This window comes from Motacilla alba, chromosome 23 (assembly GCF_015832195.1).
Source record: "Motacilla alba alba isolate MOTALB_02 chromosome 23, Motacilla_alba_V1.0_pri, whole genome shotgun sequence".
NCBI classification, from domain to species: domain Eukaryota; kingdom Metazoa; phylum Chordata; class Aves; order Passeriformes; family Motacillidae; genus Motacilla; species Motacilla alba.
This window is the reverse complement of record NC_052038.1, coordinates 5,361,630-5,378,576: the sequence shown is the minus strand read 5'-3', so window position 1 is coordinate 5,378,576 and position 16,947 is coordinate 5,361,630. Positions and strand designations below refer to the sequence as shown.

Here is a 16,947-nt window from a genome sequence, read left to right as displayed (position 1 = left end):
AGTTTGGTTTTTAGGGGGAGATTTCCTGATCCAAGCAGCTCCGTGGAGCAGAAGTCGGATGAGGAGGAGCTGGGGGGGCTGAGCAGGGAGAAAAGGGGGCTCAGGGGGGACCCCCTGGCTCTGCACAGCTCCCTGACAGGAGGGGACAGCCGGGGAGGGGGCAGGCTCTGCTCCTAGGGAACAGGATCAAGGTATGCCGGGGGAAGTTTGGATAATAGGAAAAAAAATCTTCTCTGAAAGGGTGGTCAGGCACTGGAATGAGCTGCCCAGGGCAGTGGAGGAATCATCATCTGTGGAAATGTTCAGAACCACACAGATGTGGCACTTGGGGACAGGGTTTGGTGGGGAGCATGGCAGTGCTGGGTTAGTGGTTAGACTCGATTTTAAGGGTCTCTCCCAGCTTTAATCACTCTGTGGGAAGCACCAGCACGGAAAACAGCAGCGTGTGGTGGTGGGGGGCACTCTAAGAGGGGAGAGGCCGTGCCAGGAGGCAAAGCCAGGAGCTCGAAGTGCCGGAGGGAGCAGCTTCCCCCCGGCCAGCCTGAGTGCCCTGCCCTGAACTCTTCGTGATCCCTGACCCTGGGGCCTCCGTGGCAGAGGGCTGGTGGCTTTGGAAGCCCTCTGGATGTGCACTTCCCCTCCTCCGTGCTGGAAGGGCCAGGGAATGATCCCTTCCCCTGCTGCCTGGGAGTCTCCTTGTCCCCGATTCCCCAGACATGTGTGCGCTCCCTCCTGGAGGCCGGCAAGGGAGGGAGGAGTGTGTGCTCCTGTGAGCTCCACATTGGGAACAAACCTCTCTCCCTCCTCCTCTCACTGCCCGGGCCCCTTTTGAAGCATCCATGGCCTCGTGGAAGCCCCTGCAGCGCCCAGGGTGCAGTGAGGGCTTCAGGGCCTCCATGTGCCAGGAAGCCCAAGGCATCCCCGCTCCATTTCCTTCCCTCCCTCTTCCCTTCCTGGGGCCGATCCAACTGGAGAAGAGTCTCCCGCTGCCGCCTCTCCCTGCTCCTTCCCCGTGCCATCTCCCCAGCCCTGTGACAACCTCACTGGTGGCGCTGCTGCTCGAGATCCTCCTGTGCACCCCTGAGCTCTCTGCTTTCAATCCATCTGCTTCCACGGGCTCGGGGTGTCTCCCAGGCTGGCTGTGATCCTCAGGGCTGCAGCTGGAATCCTGTGATCACCAGGGCTGGAATCCTGTGATCCTCAGGGCTGCAGCTGGAATCCTGTGATCACCAGGGCTGCAGCTGGAATCCTGTGATCCTCAGGGCTGGAATCCTGTGATCACCAGGGCTGCAGTTGGAATCCTGTGATCACCAGGGCTGGAATCCTGTGATCACCAGGGCTGCAGCTGGAATCCTGTGATCACCAGGGCTGCAGCTGGCATCCTGGGATCATCAGGGCTGCAGTTGGAATCCTGTGATCACCAGGGCTGCAGCTGGAATCCTGTGATCCTCAGGGCTGCAGTTGGAATCCTGTCATCACCAGGGCTGCAGCTGGGATCCTGTGATCCTCAGGGCTGGAATCCAGTGATCCTCAGGGCTGCAGCTGGAATCCTGTCATCACCAGGGCTGCAGTTGGAGCCCGTTTGGCACGGCTGCACACACGGAGAGCCCCAGATGCCTCCACGCACGCCAAACCCTCAGCTCCGTCACCCCGAGGGTGGGACCGGGCTGAGCTCAGCACCTCGCACGAACATCGGTGTCACTCTGCAGCCGAGGCAGCCGGCAGCAACGAGCCCCTTTTGGGAGCTCGCCCTGAAAGCTGCAGAGGTTTTTTCCGTGCGTGCCGATGCTTTGGAAGTGATGGGGGTTGGACACGCCAAAGCATCGGCCACGTCTGAGCGAGGCTCGGTGCCTCGTGTCACTTCCAGGAGGCTGGGAGGGCTCGGGGGTGATGTCTGTGAATGTTAAAGGCACTTGTGTAGCCAAGCAGCACAGGCACATGCTGTCACTGCCTCTGCAGTGCCATCTGGCCAGCAGCAACGCAGCTAGAACCAGGGCTGCGCGCAGGAGAACATTTTACAACAGAAAGCAATTAACAGAATAAAGCCCTTTTTAAAATCCAGTAATTAAAAACAGTCCCTCCCCCTTGTTTTCCTTTTAAGCTGAAAGTTGCTGTTTACTCATTTGCTTTACAAAGTGTGCCTTGTTGTGGCTTCAGAAGAAATGAAAGTTTGAAGTGGTTAGAGAAGAAAGGCTTCGGGGCTGGTGCGTTCCAGGCAGGGCGGAGGGGCAGGGGCTCTCCAGCCCGGCTTGTTTGTATTTGTTCTTGTCTACTCACAAGATCGCTAAACACACATTTAACAAGTGGTGAAACTGTCTACCAGCCTGATCTCTCCCAGGGTTCATGAGAAGAGGCCTGGCACATTAGCATTGCTGGGGGAAGGGGAGGGGGAGGACAGGCCTTTTGAAGGGTTGGTGTTTTGGGGCTGAGCGAGGGAAGGGCTCCTTGCAGCAGGCCAAGTCCCAAACAAAGGCATTGTGTTCCCCGGAGCCCTGGGGACTGGCCCCGGGGGAAGGCCAGGACCTTGCCTCACCAGCCACGGGTTTTCCCATCCCAGCTCCTCTTGTTTCCTAGCCGGAGTGCAGCCCTGGGCCATCCAAGGCTTTCCAGCGGCCAGAGGTGAGAGCAGGGCTGGCACCTCCAGGGCTGGCTCACCCCATGCCGAGAGCGAGAGCCACCGAACCCGGGGCTGCAGGATGCTCATGGGGACCATCGTGTGCCACAGCAGCTCACCTGTGCCCCACCACCCTCACCTTGTCCCCTTCACCCTCACCTTGACCTGAGCACCCTCACCTTGTCCCCACCACTCTCACCTTGTCCCCATCACCCTCACCTTGTCCCCACCACCCTCACCTTGTCCCCTTCACCCTCACCTTGACCTGAGCACCCTCACCTTGTCCCCACAGCACTCACCTTGTCCCCACCACCCTCTTTGGGTACAAAATACCAGACAGGAGCAGTGGCAACAAGCCTTCAGTCCTCTCTGGGTGGCCACAGGGGAGCCCTGACCTCAGGGGGCTCCTGGACAAGCAGTGACCCCATCTGTGGGCAGGTTTGGTGCAGTATCAGTTATCACTCGTTGTGGCTTCTCTGCGAAGCGAGCGCCCAGTGCAGCAGCACCACTATGGGTGGGGAAACTGAGGCACGTGAAGGGCCCAACCCACTGGTGCCGTCTGATAAACCATCAGGATGTTCTGCTGACTCCAGAGCAGGATGGTGATCCTGTCCCTCAGCCCCAGTGCCCCGGTGACACAGAGGGACAGCAGCAGCTGCAGGGTGTCCCAGCTGTGAGCTGGGCAGGTGCAGCCTCGTGGAGCCCCATCCCACGGGATTGCAGGGCCGAGCCACATTCCCAGACCCGCCGTGGGGCAATAGGTGTGAGGACACAGCCAGCCCTGCCAGGGTGGTGAGGGCAGCGCCGAATTCCAGCTGCAGGATCTGCCCTGCGCCTGCCCGGGGAAGGGTGAGGCCACGGGTTTGTGGGAAAATGTTGTTTTTCCCTCCCCTGGACTGCCCGTAGCAGTCGGCTGGGCGGGCTCTGGATTGCGTGGGCCGGGGAAGTGGGGGGGAGTTTGCAATTGTGGTGCCTCTGGCTTGGAGCAGAGCCACGGCAAACAATCCTCTCCTGGCCCCGCTCCAGATCTGACAGAGCACGGAGGTGATGCCGAATTCATCCCTCCACGCTTTCATCCCAAATCACCTCCTGAAAGCCCGGCCCGGTTCTCCTGCCCGTGGTGAATCTGCTTAGCCGCAGAGCGAGGCAGCCTGTCCACAGGCAGAAATCCTGTCCAGCATCCCTGTGAGGCCTCTGCCTTGGAAATTACAGCTGTGGCTCTGGCAGGAGGCGCTGGGACCTGAGGTTAGGAGGTGATGTTGACTGAAGATGTGAGGACAGGGCATTCCAGGCATGCACGGGGTTAAACCAGAGGTGTCAGTTCACGGGGAGGTAACAGATAAGTCCTGCTCCTCGGCTGCCTCTGGCTTTCCAGAAGCCTTGCCCTCCCTCCCACATTCCAGCTGCTGCAGCTTTTCACAGCTGGCCGCTCTCCTGGGACATTTCCCAGAGCTGGGAAGGCGGGAGGGGAGGGAGCGGCGTGGTCCCGGCGTGGGAGGGGGGTTGGTGGCTGGGCTGACCATTGCCCCTCCAGGGACACTCAGTCTGGAGCCCTTCACCCTCAGGACAGGCCTGGCACAGGCAAACCTAGGCAATCCCAGGTCCCTGGCAGGGATCCACCCTCAATCCTGGCCCGGAGAGTTTTTCCTGCTGCAGGGAAGGCACATCAATCTTTGCAGCTCGCTTATTCCTTGGCCTCGAGCGGGGTAGCCAATTAGTGCTGGGTGTGATGGATGGCTTAGCCCCGTCCTCGTGACACCCATCCTCTGGAAACAGTTCCCACCACGGGCAGGCACAGCCAGCCGGAGCAGGGGACAGCTCTCAGCAGCTCCCGAGTCCCTGAGGGTCTCACAGGGGTCCCAGGGACGGGGACAGGCATTGCAGCAATGCTTGCTGTGATTGCAGGGGGGAAACAGCCCCGAGCACGGGGCCGGGGCGGTGAATTCGGGGCTTGGGGAGAGATTTCCTCTGATAATTCCCTGGCTTGGCTGTGGCAAAGCCTGGAGCTCTCCAGGGAAGAGCAAATCGGCTCTGGGCAGAGAGGTTGGTCACCCACAGCTTGTGGCTCTGCTCTCGGGGTCACTGTACCGTGGGAATTGGCTGCAAAGACGCCCAGTGAGAGGCCAGCAGGGGCAGAACCCCCATTTCTGCACCCCAGCTCTCCCTGCCTGCAGTGAGGGGGGTCTGGCTGCTCCCTCCCGCGGGACATGGGTGACACTCCCGAAATCCAGCTCTCCTCACGCAGCTAAACCCACTTAATCCTTCCCTGTTGTCTCCACTGAACCGGCCCACGAGGGGTCCCTGCTCCATCTGGGGTGGTTCAGATGTCCCTCATAATCCCCCCTGGGATCCCTGGGGTCGATTAGAAATGACTTTCCAGGAGCACAGGCTGGAGAACGGATCCGATTACAGGAGAAGTGGGTTTGGGGGCCCCCGCTCTGTTCATAATGAAGTGTAATCCTAGAAAAACATGTTGCCAATTACACTTCAATTGAACCCAGATAATGATGCTCAGACAGGGCCCAGAAAAGATGGAGTCTGGACAGTGAATTCCTTTCTAATGGAGAAGAAAAGTGTTCCTCTGTGGCAGGTCTGGGCTCGGCTCGGTTCAGGCTCGCTGTGATATGAGCAAGAGCCTGAAACAACCAATCTCAGGATCCCATTTAAATGGTTTTATCAGTGGAAAGAGTATTAATCTCTCAAAAACACATGTTTATGGGGAGTTTGGTTTGGAGATGTATGTGTTTCTAACTGAAATCACTCTGGAAAGGGAGGAGGAGCGGGTCTCAAAACTGCTAAAATAACACTTTCCTAATTCTTCTGGTTCAAAGTAACTTTTCATTTGGAAATGTAAGCTAATAACAGCTCGGCTTCTTGACCACTTCTCACAGTGAAAACAAAACACCAGAATTAGAGTAACAAAGTGCTGTGACCTACAGCAAAGGTTTTACTCCCTTTTTGCAGTTTACAAACACCGCCAGGATGTCAGAGCTCCGTTCCAGCCCAGGACGGCCGGTTCAGGTCCCTGCTGCTTCACTTCAGAAGGGATGATGGTGTGCTTCAGTCCCAAAATCTGCTCGGAGGGGGGGGTCTGTTTTGCTCAGCTGGGGCAGGCGTGGGCGAAGGGCGGGCAGGAGCCGGGATTTGGCTTTTCCGGAGCTGCTGGCGAGGTGCTGGGGAATTGCAGACACCTCGGTGGGTGAGCTGGCAGAGATGGCTGAGGGAGATAGGGAGCAGCACCCCAGGAGGCCACGGGGGACGGGCGGCTTGGCTGGCCCGAGCGGCGACGGGCTCTTATCGCCGCCACGGTCTCTGCAGAAGGGCTTTGGGAAACCCACGTGTTGCCAGATCTCAGCGCTGATTATTTTCTTCAAAATAAAAGGCATTATTTTCGTACTGGGAACCTCCACTTGAGCGCTCTCCCTCCTCCCCTCTCTCTGTCTCTCTCCCACACGCACACGTTTTTGCTGCCTTGGGGGATTTTAGCAGCGCAGGGCTCTGAAAAACAGATTCCTGCCTCCTTCCTGCAGGAGCGGGGAAAGGGAGATGCTCGCTCCACGCTGGGCCGTGGGTTAAAGTTTCCAGCGTTGTGAAAAGAGCCCAGAAAACAGCGAAAGCCTAAAGTTGGGCTTCGGCCGTTTTGTCTCGCAGGGTAGGTGTCAAATGCCCTGGCAGCGCCGTGAGCTGGCACTCGAAGAGGCTCCGAGGCTGTGGGAGCGTGGCAGGGGGCCGAGCTCCCGGCGGGACCACCGCGCTGCCGTGCCAGGGCCGGCCCGAGCGCGGTGCCACCGCTGCCACCCGGCCCTCGCCAGCGGCCACCGATTGATGGCCGTCCTTGGGGCCGCGTCCCCGAACAGCCCCGCGCCCCCAGCCAGCCGCTCTCCAGCGGAACCCCGAGCCGGCGGAGCGCCGCGGAGCAGGGCAGACATGTGTGTGCGTGTGGGGCTGGATGTTGATTTTTCCCTGAAACAACTCAAGGCTTTATCAGTCCCATCTCTTTCCCACGGTTTTCTGTTGCCAGTGAGGTCACTGGTCCCTTTAAACTGGGGCTGAGGCCAATGTGCAGCGGGTGGAAGGGGGGCCGTGGGCAGGAGCGGGGGGGACATGAGACGGTTCACACAGACTGTTCCTTTTACAGGAAGACTTGGGATTTCGACCAGCGAGCGGGAGGAGGCGGGGGGGCGAGGAGGGGGGGCCCTGGGAACCGGGGAGCGCCGGCGCGGCCGCGTAATCCGTCACTCCCGGGAGATGGTGGCTCATTAACCCATTACCCGGGAGGTGGGGACGTGCCGGGAGGGAGCCGGGCGAGGAGAGCCGGGGGTGGGAGAGGCACAGCGGGCAGGGGAGGAGCCGTGCGGGGCCGGAGCGGCGGAGCCCGGGCAGGGACAGAGCGCTGCCCCGAGCGCGGCGGGCGAGCACGGCGGCGGCCACCGGGGCCACGCGTGGGGCGACCTCGCCGAGCCCAGCGGCCTCTCCCCACGCCAGGATGAAGCGGCTCTGCGAGGAGAGCTCCTCCGACACGGAGTCTGACGGCACCATCGACGTGGGCCGGGAGGAGGAGTACAGGTGAGGGCAGGCTCCGTCCCACGCGGGATTTTGGGGTGCCGGCACCGCTCCCCGAGAGCTGCTCGGGGCGGCAACGCTCGGTGCCTGCCGGGGCAGGGCACGGGAGGGCACCGGCACTGCCACGGCTGCACCGGGGCACGGCACGGGAGGGCACCGGCGCTGCCACCGCCGCACCGGGAGTCCCCCGCACCTCGCTTAACCCCTCGAGGTCGGGTTGCTCCTGCGGGGACAGGCAGGATGACCCCAGAGTGCCGGCCAGGGCTGGCGCTGGCCATGGGGCTGACCCTGCAAGGAAACTGAAGTGGCCGCGCAAGTGTTAAAGCTGCTTCAAGAGCATCCCATCAAAGCCAGCGCGGTGGCCTTCTCCTGCCAGGTGGCAGAAGAAGGGCAGTGGGAGCCCCTTGTGTTCTCTGCACCCCGAGATGGGGCAGCCCCCCCAGAGCAGAGGCACCCACACCCCTGCCCTCCCGGCAACCCGAGGGCTCCCAGGGAATGTGGAAGAAACGAGAGGTTTTGCATGAGAAAAAGGCTTCTGCTGTGCTGGTGCGTTGGTAAGGCAGCAGCTGGGGCTGTGATGTGTCAGGGAGGGAGCCCGAGCCGGGGAGGGCTGCCCCGGTGCCCCTCGGCAGCTCAGGCTCTGTCCCATCGCTGCTGAGCTGCACTTTCGGCTCGGGGGCTTTGCTGTTTGTGAGGGAATGGTGAGGACAGGAGCCGTGTGCGGTTCCCCAGGCGATGCCCTCAGGCTCCCCTGGCACCGGGCATCCCCAGCGCTGCTGGCAGCCCGGGTTCCCAGGCTGGGTCAGCCCTCCCAGGCTCCGAGGGTGCAGACGGCACAGGGGATGAAGGAAAGGCTCTGTTATTTGTTCCCATCCAAAAATCAGTTGCTTTTGAACTCTTGTTTCAGTAGCCAAGTGTTTCCCCTCCCTCAGCGTCCAGCGAGGCCTCGGATTAATTCATTCCCTCTTGCTCTTTGGTATCCTGAGTGGAGAAACTGCCTGGCTGGTGCCAAGCTCAGCTTCTCGTGGGACTAAATTCATGAATCTGCTTCTGATACAGTCGCAGCAGAGCCGGGCACATCTTACACAAAATGTCCTGCAGAAATTCCCTGAGCCCTTAAGCGTTTCCAAGCGCATCAATATTTAAGCTGCTTTCCTGCTGCAGCTGAAGTGTATCCCACCTCTTCACATCAGTGCAGCACAGAGTCCACGGGACCCCGAGGGATAAAATACTGGAATTGCCGCAGTATTTTATTTCGATGACCAGTAATGATGAGCTTTTAATCTCTCTCTGGTGCTGCTAATGTGTTTGCCTTCTCCAGGCAGTGGTGGAATCAGGCTGGCTGTGATCTGGTGATATTTGTATGGGTGGATGTTGTTCCTCATGCCACGCAAATCTACGGCCAAAAGAGCTGTTCCTGCCCTGCTGAGGTCACACCCCGAGTAATGCCATCCTGCATGGGATGCTGGTGCACCCAGAAAAATCAAACATTTCCAGGTGGGGAGTGAGGAGGAGGAGTGATTAGAGCAGAGAGAGGCTGCCTGGCTGGGGTTCCCAGCCCATTACCCATCGGTTGAGTGGTTTGGGCAAACCAGTTTCCCTGTAGTGAGGGGATGAGTCACGCCGGGTGTGAGGCTTGGATCAGTGCGTGGAGCAAGTTTAGGCTGCGGGGTCACTGCAGAAGTGCAAGATCTGCTCAGTTCACAGCCAAAGTTATGCTGTGGATGAGAAAACCGAGCAAAGAGCAATGCAGAAATTTTAACCACTGGAGAATATTCTCACACTGTCTTTTATGTGGTTCAAATGCGCCAGATGTATTTTTAAAGCACATTTTGCAGTGAGATGGGTGTTGATATCCACATCACCACGAGCAAAGCATTCCGACAGCTCTGCAAAGAGAGCTTCAAAAATCACTATTCCTCTTTGGGTGCCTACTTTGCGTTTCCAGGTGAATTCAGCACCTACCTCCTGCACCTAAAGCACCCTGGTGTCCATACAGAGCCCGATTTCACACCAAAATTGCTCATTCTCCGTGTGTCTGTGCAGCTGGCGACGCGTGTTAGTACTTGTGCAGCCAGCCAGCACCTCTGCCCAGGGAGAGCCCACCCAGCAGACATTCAAATTGGGGACCTGTATGGAGATGAGCAGCGCAGGCAGTAGAAGAACGTGTTATTGTGTAAAACCACTTCTGAAAGCACCTCGCTTGGGCCTATTTTTAATAGGCTGCGCTGGGTCTGCTCGCTGCAGACAGCGCTGTCTGTGCAGGAAAATCCTTAATAGACTCTTATTAAAATGCTTCGTCAAACTGAAAACCATTCGGATTGGGGTGAACCCGAGTGCCCCTTTTCCAGATTTGGGTGTCTGACACCGGCTCTGCTCCCTGCGGCGCGCTGGGCTGGCCGGGATTGCAGGCGTGTTCCCATCCCTGCTCCCGGTTTCGTAAGGCACACGAGCAGCCCTGAGCCAGCTGCCCTTTGCAGAGGGACAAACCCTGCTTGGGGGAGGCGGGAGGTGGCCCAGCCAGCCTCATCCCCCTCCTCAGCCACGGGGTCTGGCTGCAGGGAGTTTCCCACGCCCGGTTATCCGTGGTTGTGGAGACTTCACCTCCGTGGGGACCTAAGGGTTGAACTTTGCCTCCCTCTGTGTGTCCAGTGCTGACCTTTGGTGCTTTCAGCCTGGCAGGCACGGGGTGGTTTGTGGGGCCCTGCTCCTTAGACTGTCCCCACGATGTCCCTGGTCCCCTGAGCAGAGCTGTGAGCCAGCAGGAGGGTCCCTGCTCTGCCAGGTGTCCTCCCTGCCCAGCTCCCAGCCCCTGTCTGGACGGTTCAGGGGTGTCCGCGAGTTCAGAACGTCCCAGCCCACCCCGAAAATTGTGGTTTGGGAAGCGACTCTCTGGGAAGCCCTCAGAAACCACATCAGTGCCACCACTGGCCTCACCCTGAGGAGCAGCCAGCCCTCCCTGGGTGGGAGCTGGGATCCCAGAGCTCAGATCCCTCCTGCTAACACGGCTCCGAGATGCAAAGCCCTGCAGACAGGGCAGGCTCAGACACGAGAGACGGGAGGTTCACACATGGAGGAAAAAAGGCCATGGCTCCAGAGCTCAGATGGCTGCTTTTCCTGCCCCGTGGAGATGCCGTCGCAGGTTGGGATGAAAGAATTGTGCCTGGGAGAGGATGGACAGTTTGGTGCAGAAATCTGTCCCAGGCTGGTGGGAGATTCTCGGAGGGGAGAGAGTGGGATTCAAGTCTCTGCTTTGCTCCCCATCCCCAATTCCTGAGCTCTTGTGTTGTGGGGAAAAATGAGATGGGAACCACAGAAGACATTTTTTGGGGTGGGGGGAGGAAACTGCAGATGGCAAACGTGTGTAGAACACATGTGCAACAGAGGTTGCTCTCCAACCAGAAATAATCCCCTCTCCTTCCTTTCCAGCCATGTTTCCAGGTCTGTGTCTCCCACCACGACATCTCAGATACAAGCCAGGAAGAAGAGGAGAGGGGTGAGTGTCCTTTATGATGATCGGGGCAGCTGCGTCCCCTGGTCAGGCTGGTCCTGTGTGCCAGGGGTGTCCCCCTGTGTGCATGGGGGAGCTGTTGGCCCATCCTTCCTGTTAAAATCATCTTTACACCTCTCCTGCTCCACCTCCTGCAGAACTCTCCCAAAAAGCCAATTTTTTGTCCAGTGATTTGACCTCAAACCCGGCAGAAAAGGGCAGAGCAATTTCACCAGGGCTTACCACACCAGCCCACGTTTCCTCACTCAACATCTGCACCCCAAAACACCCACACACACGGCCCTAGCAAAGCGCCTGGGGGGGGTTTTAGATCTGTGAGCTGTGCCTGTAAGTGACTGTGGTTCCTTGGAAATCTCCCACAGATCATCGAGAAGCGGCGCCGGGACCGCATCAACAGCAGCCTCTCGGAGCTGCGGCGCCTGGTGCCCACGGCCTTCGAGAAGCAGGTTTGTGTTTGGGTTTGGGTGAGCCCCCTGGTGCCCCCTGTGAGGCTGCAGGGTTTGGGGTACAGCCCCCAGAATGAGGAAGTTTGGAGCAAGGCCTTTGCCTTTCTTACCCTCCTCACTCCGGGCGGTAAGTAGGTGGTGGAAATGGGGTGGTGAAATGATGTTAGCAAATATTCAGGAGCCCTGGGGAGAACCAAATCAATCTAGGAAGTGTTTTGTAGACATGAGGAAGCACAGAAATGGGGATTTTTCAACCTGCATCGGGAAGGAGCTCTTTTTTCTGCTCACTTGATGTAAAAAACAGAGCCCTGGTGGTTGCCCCGCGCCATTCTGAGCACTGCTGGGTTTCAGGGAGGTTTCAGGGAGGAAATCATTGGTCAGACCCAGCTCCTGAGAGGCACAAAGCCCTGGACCATCAAATGACAAATGGCTTTTCCTTTGTGCTCCCAACACAGGGGTCTTCCAAGCTGGAGAAGGCAGAAATTCTCCAAATGACAGTGGACCACTTGAAAATGCTTCATGCCACAGGAGGAGCAGGTAAGAACTGCTCTTACGAGCACATGGGTGAGGTGAAGGTGCAAACCTGGAAGGAAAATTCCCCACCAGCAGCGGCAGTGAGCTGCTCCAAGGGAAATACCTTTTGAGGGAGGGCAGATGGGCATTTTCCTACAGATGGGTCAGCATCCCATGCATCCATTTGGGAGTCTGGGATGCTGAACTCCCCAGCCCCCCAGGGACAGCACTGTTGGTGTCACACCCCCTGCTAAAAGCTGTTTTGCCAGAGACTCATTTATTCCTGCTCAGAAATGGAGCCTGCTTCCAGAAAAACCATATTAAACTCTTTACCTCCTCCCTGGGATACGTTTCCTGCGGAGGCTGAATTCTGCATGAGGACTCTGCAAATAAACAAGGCTTTTTTTCCCTTTCTGTTCTATTTTTTTTTTTTTTTTGTGTGTGTGTCTCTTGGTTGTTATAAGAAGAGAGAGGGAGCCCTGTGCAAAATCCAACAAAGGTCTTATTTGTACTGAGACCTCAGTACAGACCCTCTGTCCTGTTCCAGTTAACAGGATGGAGATCACAGCTCCAGTAAAGAAGCCTCTGGCTTGCTTACCACCCAGTTTTGGCTTGCTGGGGACATTGCTGGCATCCAGGCTTTGGTTCAGGGCTGTAACTTGGTCTGGAACATTTGTTTAGATATTCAGTTTGACTGCACTGCAACAAAGGGCTGCATTGTCACGAGAGACCCCATCAAGCACAGTGGTCCAGCACTTCACTGTGCTGTGACATTCTCTGCTTTATTGCTTATGGTCTCATGAAGCAAGTTGGGAGCAGAAGCCTGAAAATCAGCAGTAGGTTGCTGGTTTCTGTGGCTTTGAGCTTTCTCAGCCCAGCTGCTTTGGTTCTGCCACTGCCCTGTGACATCGCTTTGAAGGGAGTGTAAATTTTGGGAGCCAGGCAGAGGGAAGTGGTGCTCAGCTGTGCGTTGAGCAGACACTGTCCTGAGTGGAATATCCCAGTGGCAAAGGCAGCCCAGTCCCAGTGCCCCTCTAGCCCATAGCCTCCAGCATCACTGATAGAATCCAACAGGAATAAAAATCTTCCTTCCTGAGCGCAGCTAATGAAACCTCTTGCTGGTCTCACACCAGTGAGAGGCTCCCTGACCCGGGCGGGTTTATCCCACTGAGATAACCGCAGATGCCGCTCTCATGCACACAAACGTCCAGTCCCTTGGGACACCCACTTGGCTGCCTGCTTCAGGAATATCACACGGCAGCAAAGTGCCTCAAGTGAAATACACAGTGCATTAGAGAGGGTAGTGAAATCCAAGCGCATTCCTGAGCTCTGCACGGTTTTACTGTCACCCGTGTCCTCTCCCTCCAGGCTTCCTGGATGCCCGGGCTCTGGCTGTGGATTACAGAAGCATCGGCTTCCGCGAGTGTCTCACCGAAGTTGTCAGGTACCTGGGCATCCTGGAGGGCCAGAACGCTGCCGACCCCATCCGGCTGCGACTCCTCTCCCACCTCAATAATTACGTGGCAGAAATGGAGCCTTCGCCCGTGGCCACGTCCCTGCTGCCCATCCAGACCTGGCCCTGGTCCTTCCTGCACGGCGCCGCCGGGCCCGTGCAGATCCCCAGGAGGGAGGCCGCTCCCGCTCCGGTTGTTTTGACTGCATCTTCCCTGGCTTACCCCAGCCCTGCAGTGAGGCCGGCCCCTCTCCGCCGTGTCCCCGGTGAGATGCTGCCATCCCGCCGGAGCTTCCTGGCCAGCAGGATGGGCTCCTCCAGCCGCAGGGCGCGCGGTGCCAGCTCGGCCGCAGCCGTGCCGGCCGTGCCCAGGATGCCGTCGCCAGCGGGAGCGCTGAGAGAGGGCTCGTCCAAGAGCAGCCAAATCGCCACATTCCTCTTCTCCCCAGCCTCTGCCGGCATCCCTGTGCCGCCGGCTTACGCGGCACCTCCCGTCTTGGGCGCTGCCACGCAGGGACCAGGGATCAGGGTTGGGACATCCAGGATCTGCCGCTCCTGGGCGACGGAAATTGGGGCTTTCTGACCCTCCCTCCGGAGACAGGAGTTCTCCAGCGCTCGTCGCCCGCAGGGCTGAGAACAAACTCGGTTGAAAAGGCATCTCTCCTGCTTTGCAGAAGCCAAGGATCCATAGAGAAAATTCCCTCTGCTCTTCCCTGCCTCCTTGCACCGCCCTCCTCGCCTCGCCAGCACATGTCCTCTCCCTCGTGATGCCTGCGAACGTAAATCACATCCAATTCCACGCACTTGTCTGCACGAGGCCACGCTCCAGACCCTTCTGGATACGAGGGAGGGGGCACACGCAGATCCCAACCCCGTTCCTCCTCCAGCAAACCCCTCTGCAGAACCCAGCCTTGCTCTCCTCTGGAAAACAGCCAGCCTTGAAATACTGTCTTTATTTCCCCGGGGACTCGGAGCTGCCAGCCAGACTCGCTCGTGCCGACTCCCTGCGACGCATCCCCCAGCTGCAGCACCTAATTTTGGTGTGGTGGGATGGACGCAGCTCACACCCCATGCCCAGCACTGCTGGCACCCTCAAGGCAGGCTCCAGCCCCCCCAGAACTGGCTGCCTGCTAATCCCTGTGCTTTCCTCTCTGCATTACCAGCTTTTCCCACTTATGTGCCCTTAAGGTGGAGTGAGGCAGCGGCTTAGCAGGGCTCGTTCCCACAGCCCGGCTGAGATCCCGCCGTGCCTGCAGGGCCTGTGCTGGGTTTCCAGCACAAACCCTGCTGGAGCAGCCGGCCAGGCCGCCCGGGCACAGCCCCTGCCCCGCACCGAGGTGTGAAGAGGTGAGACAGAGGGATTTCAAAGGGACGCCTGTCACCGAGGGGAAGGCTCTGACTGCCAAAGTGAGAAGAAAATGCCTTTCCCTCTGCCAGCCTCCCTGCTGGAGCTGTCTCTCCTCCACCCCCTGCTGAACAGCCGTGACTGCAAAGGGGGAAAATGGGTTGGAGCAGCCTGAGTTTGAAGTGCCTCCCTTGTTCTCCCTGAGCTCAGCATCACTCACCCTCCCCTCCCACGATGTCTCTGTTTTCTTTCTCCAGCACTATGTTTGGGTCTCACACCTGTCATCCCCCTCCCTGGGCCGGGACCAAAACCCACTGAGGTGTCACTGCACTTGTCCCGAGTCCTGAGAGCTCTCCCTGCCTTGCCCTGTGTGCCCCTAGATGACTGTCACAGCAGATCACACCTCTGCTCCTGCAGCTGGCCTCCCCTCCTCTCCTCTGTGGGCAGAAAGAACAGAAGCTCGAAGCTTTCAAGCCACCCTGCCCCTGTGCCACATCCCGTGGTGGCAGGCCAGGGTGTCCCAGTGCTCCCCTCACCTGAACAGCTCCCTGCATTTGTGCCTTGACTTGCTGGGACACACGTGCAGAATGTTCTGGACCCAGCTGCATGCCCAGCCCTTGCCCACCTCTCCAGCACTCCGACATGGAAAGAGAGAAGAGGTCAGCGCAAAGAAAGGTAAAAAAGAGGGAGAAGATCTCTTTTGAATGGGAGAAGCTCTTCCCATGCCTCAGGTCAGAGGTGCAGCCGGTTGGGCTGTGTGGATGAGCTGTTGTTTTCCTTCCTGCAGATGGTATCTGCCATGTGCATGTCAATGTATGTATCTGCCATTGTTTGGGAACGAGTCCCTCCCAGTTGTTTTGGTGGAAGTCATCGCAATTAACGCACAGAAATGCCTCTGCTGCTTCTCACCCTTGTCCTCAAGTGCTGGAATCAGCCAGGAACAACATATTCCCTTTTAATAAAGTCACAGGAGGGAAATCCTCGTGGAGCCTGGCTGTTCCTGCAGCTGGTTTGTGCACTAGAGCTCACGGCCTCACTTCACACTGTGCAGTGCTCTTAGATTCACCAGCTGTGACATCAGCAAAGGTGTCAAATAAAGTCTTTCAAACCCCTGTCCTGGTTGTGCAATCGTTGAAGTGAATCCGATCTGCTCATCCAGCCTGCCTGGATCACGGAAGGGACCTGGGCCTTACTCACCTCATTGGTGAGTAATTTTGTGCCAGGTTTTGATCCCTAAAAAGCTTCAAAAAAAAAAAAAAAGGTAATATGCAGATTTTAAGGTGACATCTCCTGATTGTTTCATAGCTCTTGGTCATTCTGGCCCCAAGATTTTTACTCTGGAAAACGAGTGAAAATCAAACGAGTATTCACCAAGGCTTGCCCTGAGATTGGCAATAGAAGAAATAATTTTATTTAGGGTCTACAAAAGTGTCAGGGAACAGATGGGGTCTGGCAGAGCCTTGCAGCCAGACTGAGGGCTCGCCCTGGTCTCCTGACCCTTTGCAGCCAGGACCAGAATAACCCCTGTGGCATCTCGCTGTCGGGAAATGCTTTGGACTAAACAAAGAGCCACAGCTGAGAGCCTGTCTCTGTTTTGAGGGAAGGACCAGTAAGTGATCCCTCTTCGTGAAAGATGCTTGGGAGAATTTTCCTGGGGAATGGTGGGAATTCAACTTCCTTTCCCATAACTCCTTCTCGCTGCAAAATGCCTTTCAAAACCGCCCATAAATCCCTTCCTTAAGTGCCGTGTGGGGAATTGCTGGAAGGGAGCAACTGCAGCTGTGATGGAGTAATGCAGCATCCGTCTGGGAGCGGGGAGAAACTTCAGGAGCAATAATGGGGCTATTGATGACGGCTGGTCCCGCTGGTGCCCGGCCTGCCCTGACCCGGCTGGAGGTGGCGGTGGGAGCTCAGTGCTCTGCTGTGGCCTCGGCCAGAGAAAAGAACCAAAACCAAATTCCCCTCCGTGGGAGGCAGGCACACAAACCGGCCCCGCGGGCTACAGTGCTAAAACAAAACAGAGACGGTGGAAAAAAGAAAAAAAAAAACAAAACCCACTTCCTGATCTCCGGATCAAAGGGGAGCCAGGGTGGGTGGAAGGGCATCGGTTCAGGCCCGTGGGGTTTTCTCCCCACAGCAACACGGTGATTACAGAGCAGCAGCTCGGGACTGCAGCTTCATTTCATTTTTTTTTTCCCAGGGTTTTCTTTAGCCTAAACCCTAATACATCCTGGCAGCTTTTGATCTACCCTTCAGGGGAAATCCCCGAACTCTTGGTGCACTCCCTTCATCCTTGTTCTTCAGGCAAAAAAAAAAATCCTGATGGAGAAGCCTGTGGGAAGGCGTGGGCAGCTGGGTGGCACAGTGGTGTGAAACAAGGCTCCCACCCGACGTGGCTGGAACAAAACAGGGTCCTGATGAACGAGCTTGGAGGGGACAGGGACACTCCCAAGCTGTGGGAGATCTGCTGCGCGGCAGGTGCTCCAGGAGCCGGCCCTGCTC

At 57.7% G+C, this 16,947-nt stretch overlaps 1 protein-coding gene across 2 annotated transcripts; it reads left to right on the top strand.

The window, feature by feature from the left end:
- The first annotated feature begins 6,845 nt into the window (after window positions 1–6,845).
- HEYL (hes related family bHLH transcription factor with YRPW motif like) lies at window positions 6,846–15,560 on the top strand. Of its 2 annotated transcripts, XR_005259681.1 has the most exons (6): window positions 6,846–7,180; window positions 10,607–10,673; window positions 11,051–11,134; window positions 11,590–11,671; window positions 13,016–15,120; window positions 15,233–15,560. XR_005259681.1 is itself a non-coding variant. In XM_038161054.1 (5 exons), exons 1-5 carry the CDS (start codon window positions 7,101–7,103, stop codon window positions 13,681–13,683), a joined length of 981 nt encoding a protein of 326 aa, XP_038016982.1. In that variant the 5' UTR covers window positions 6,846–7,100; the 3' UTR covers window positions 13,684–15,560. The 2 variants fall into 2 exon arrangements, 1 of the variants encoding a protein (XP_038016982.1); XM_038161054.1 differs by having other exon boundaries at window positions 13,016–15,560.
- Window positions 15,561–16,947: the final 1,387 nt, after the last annotated feature.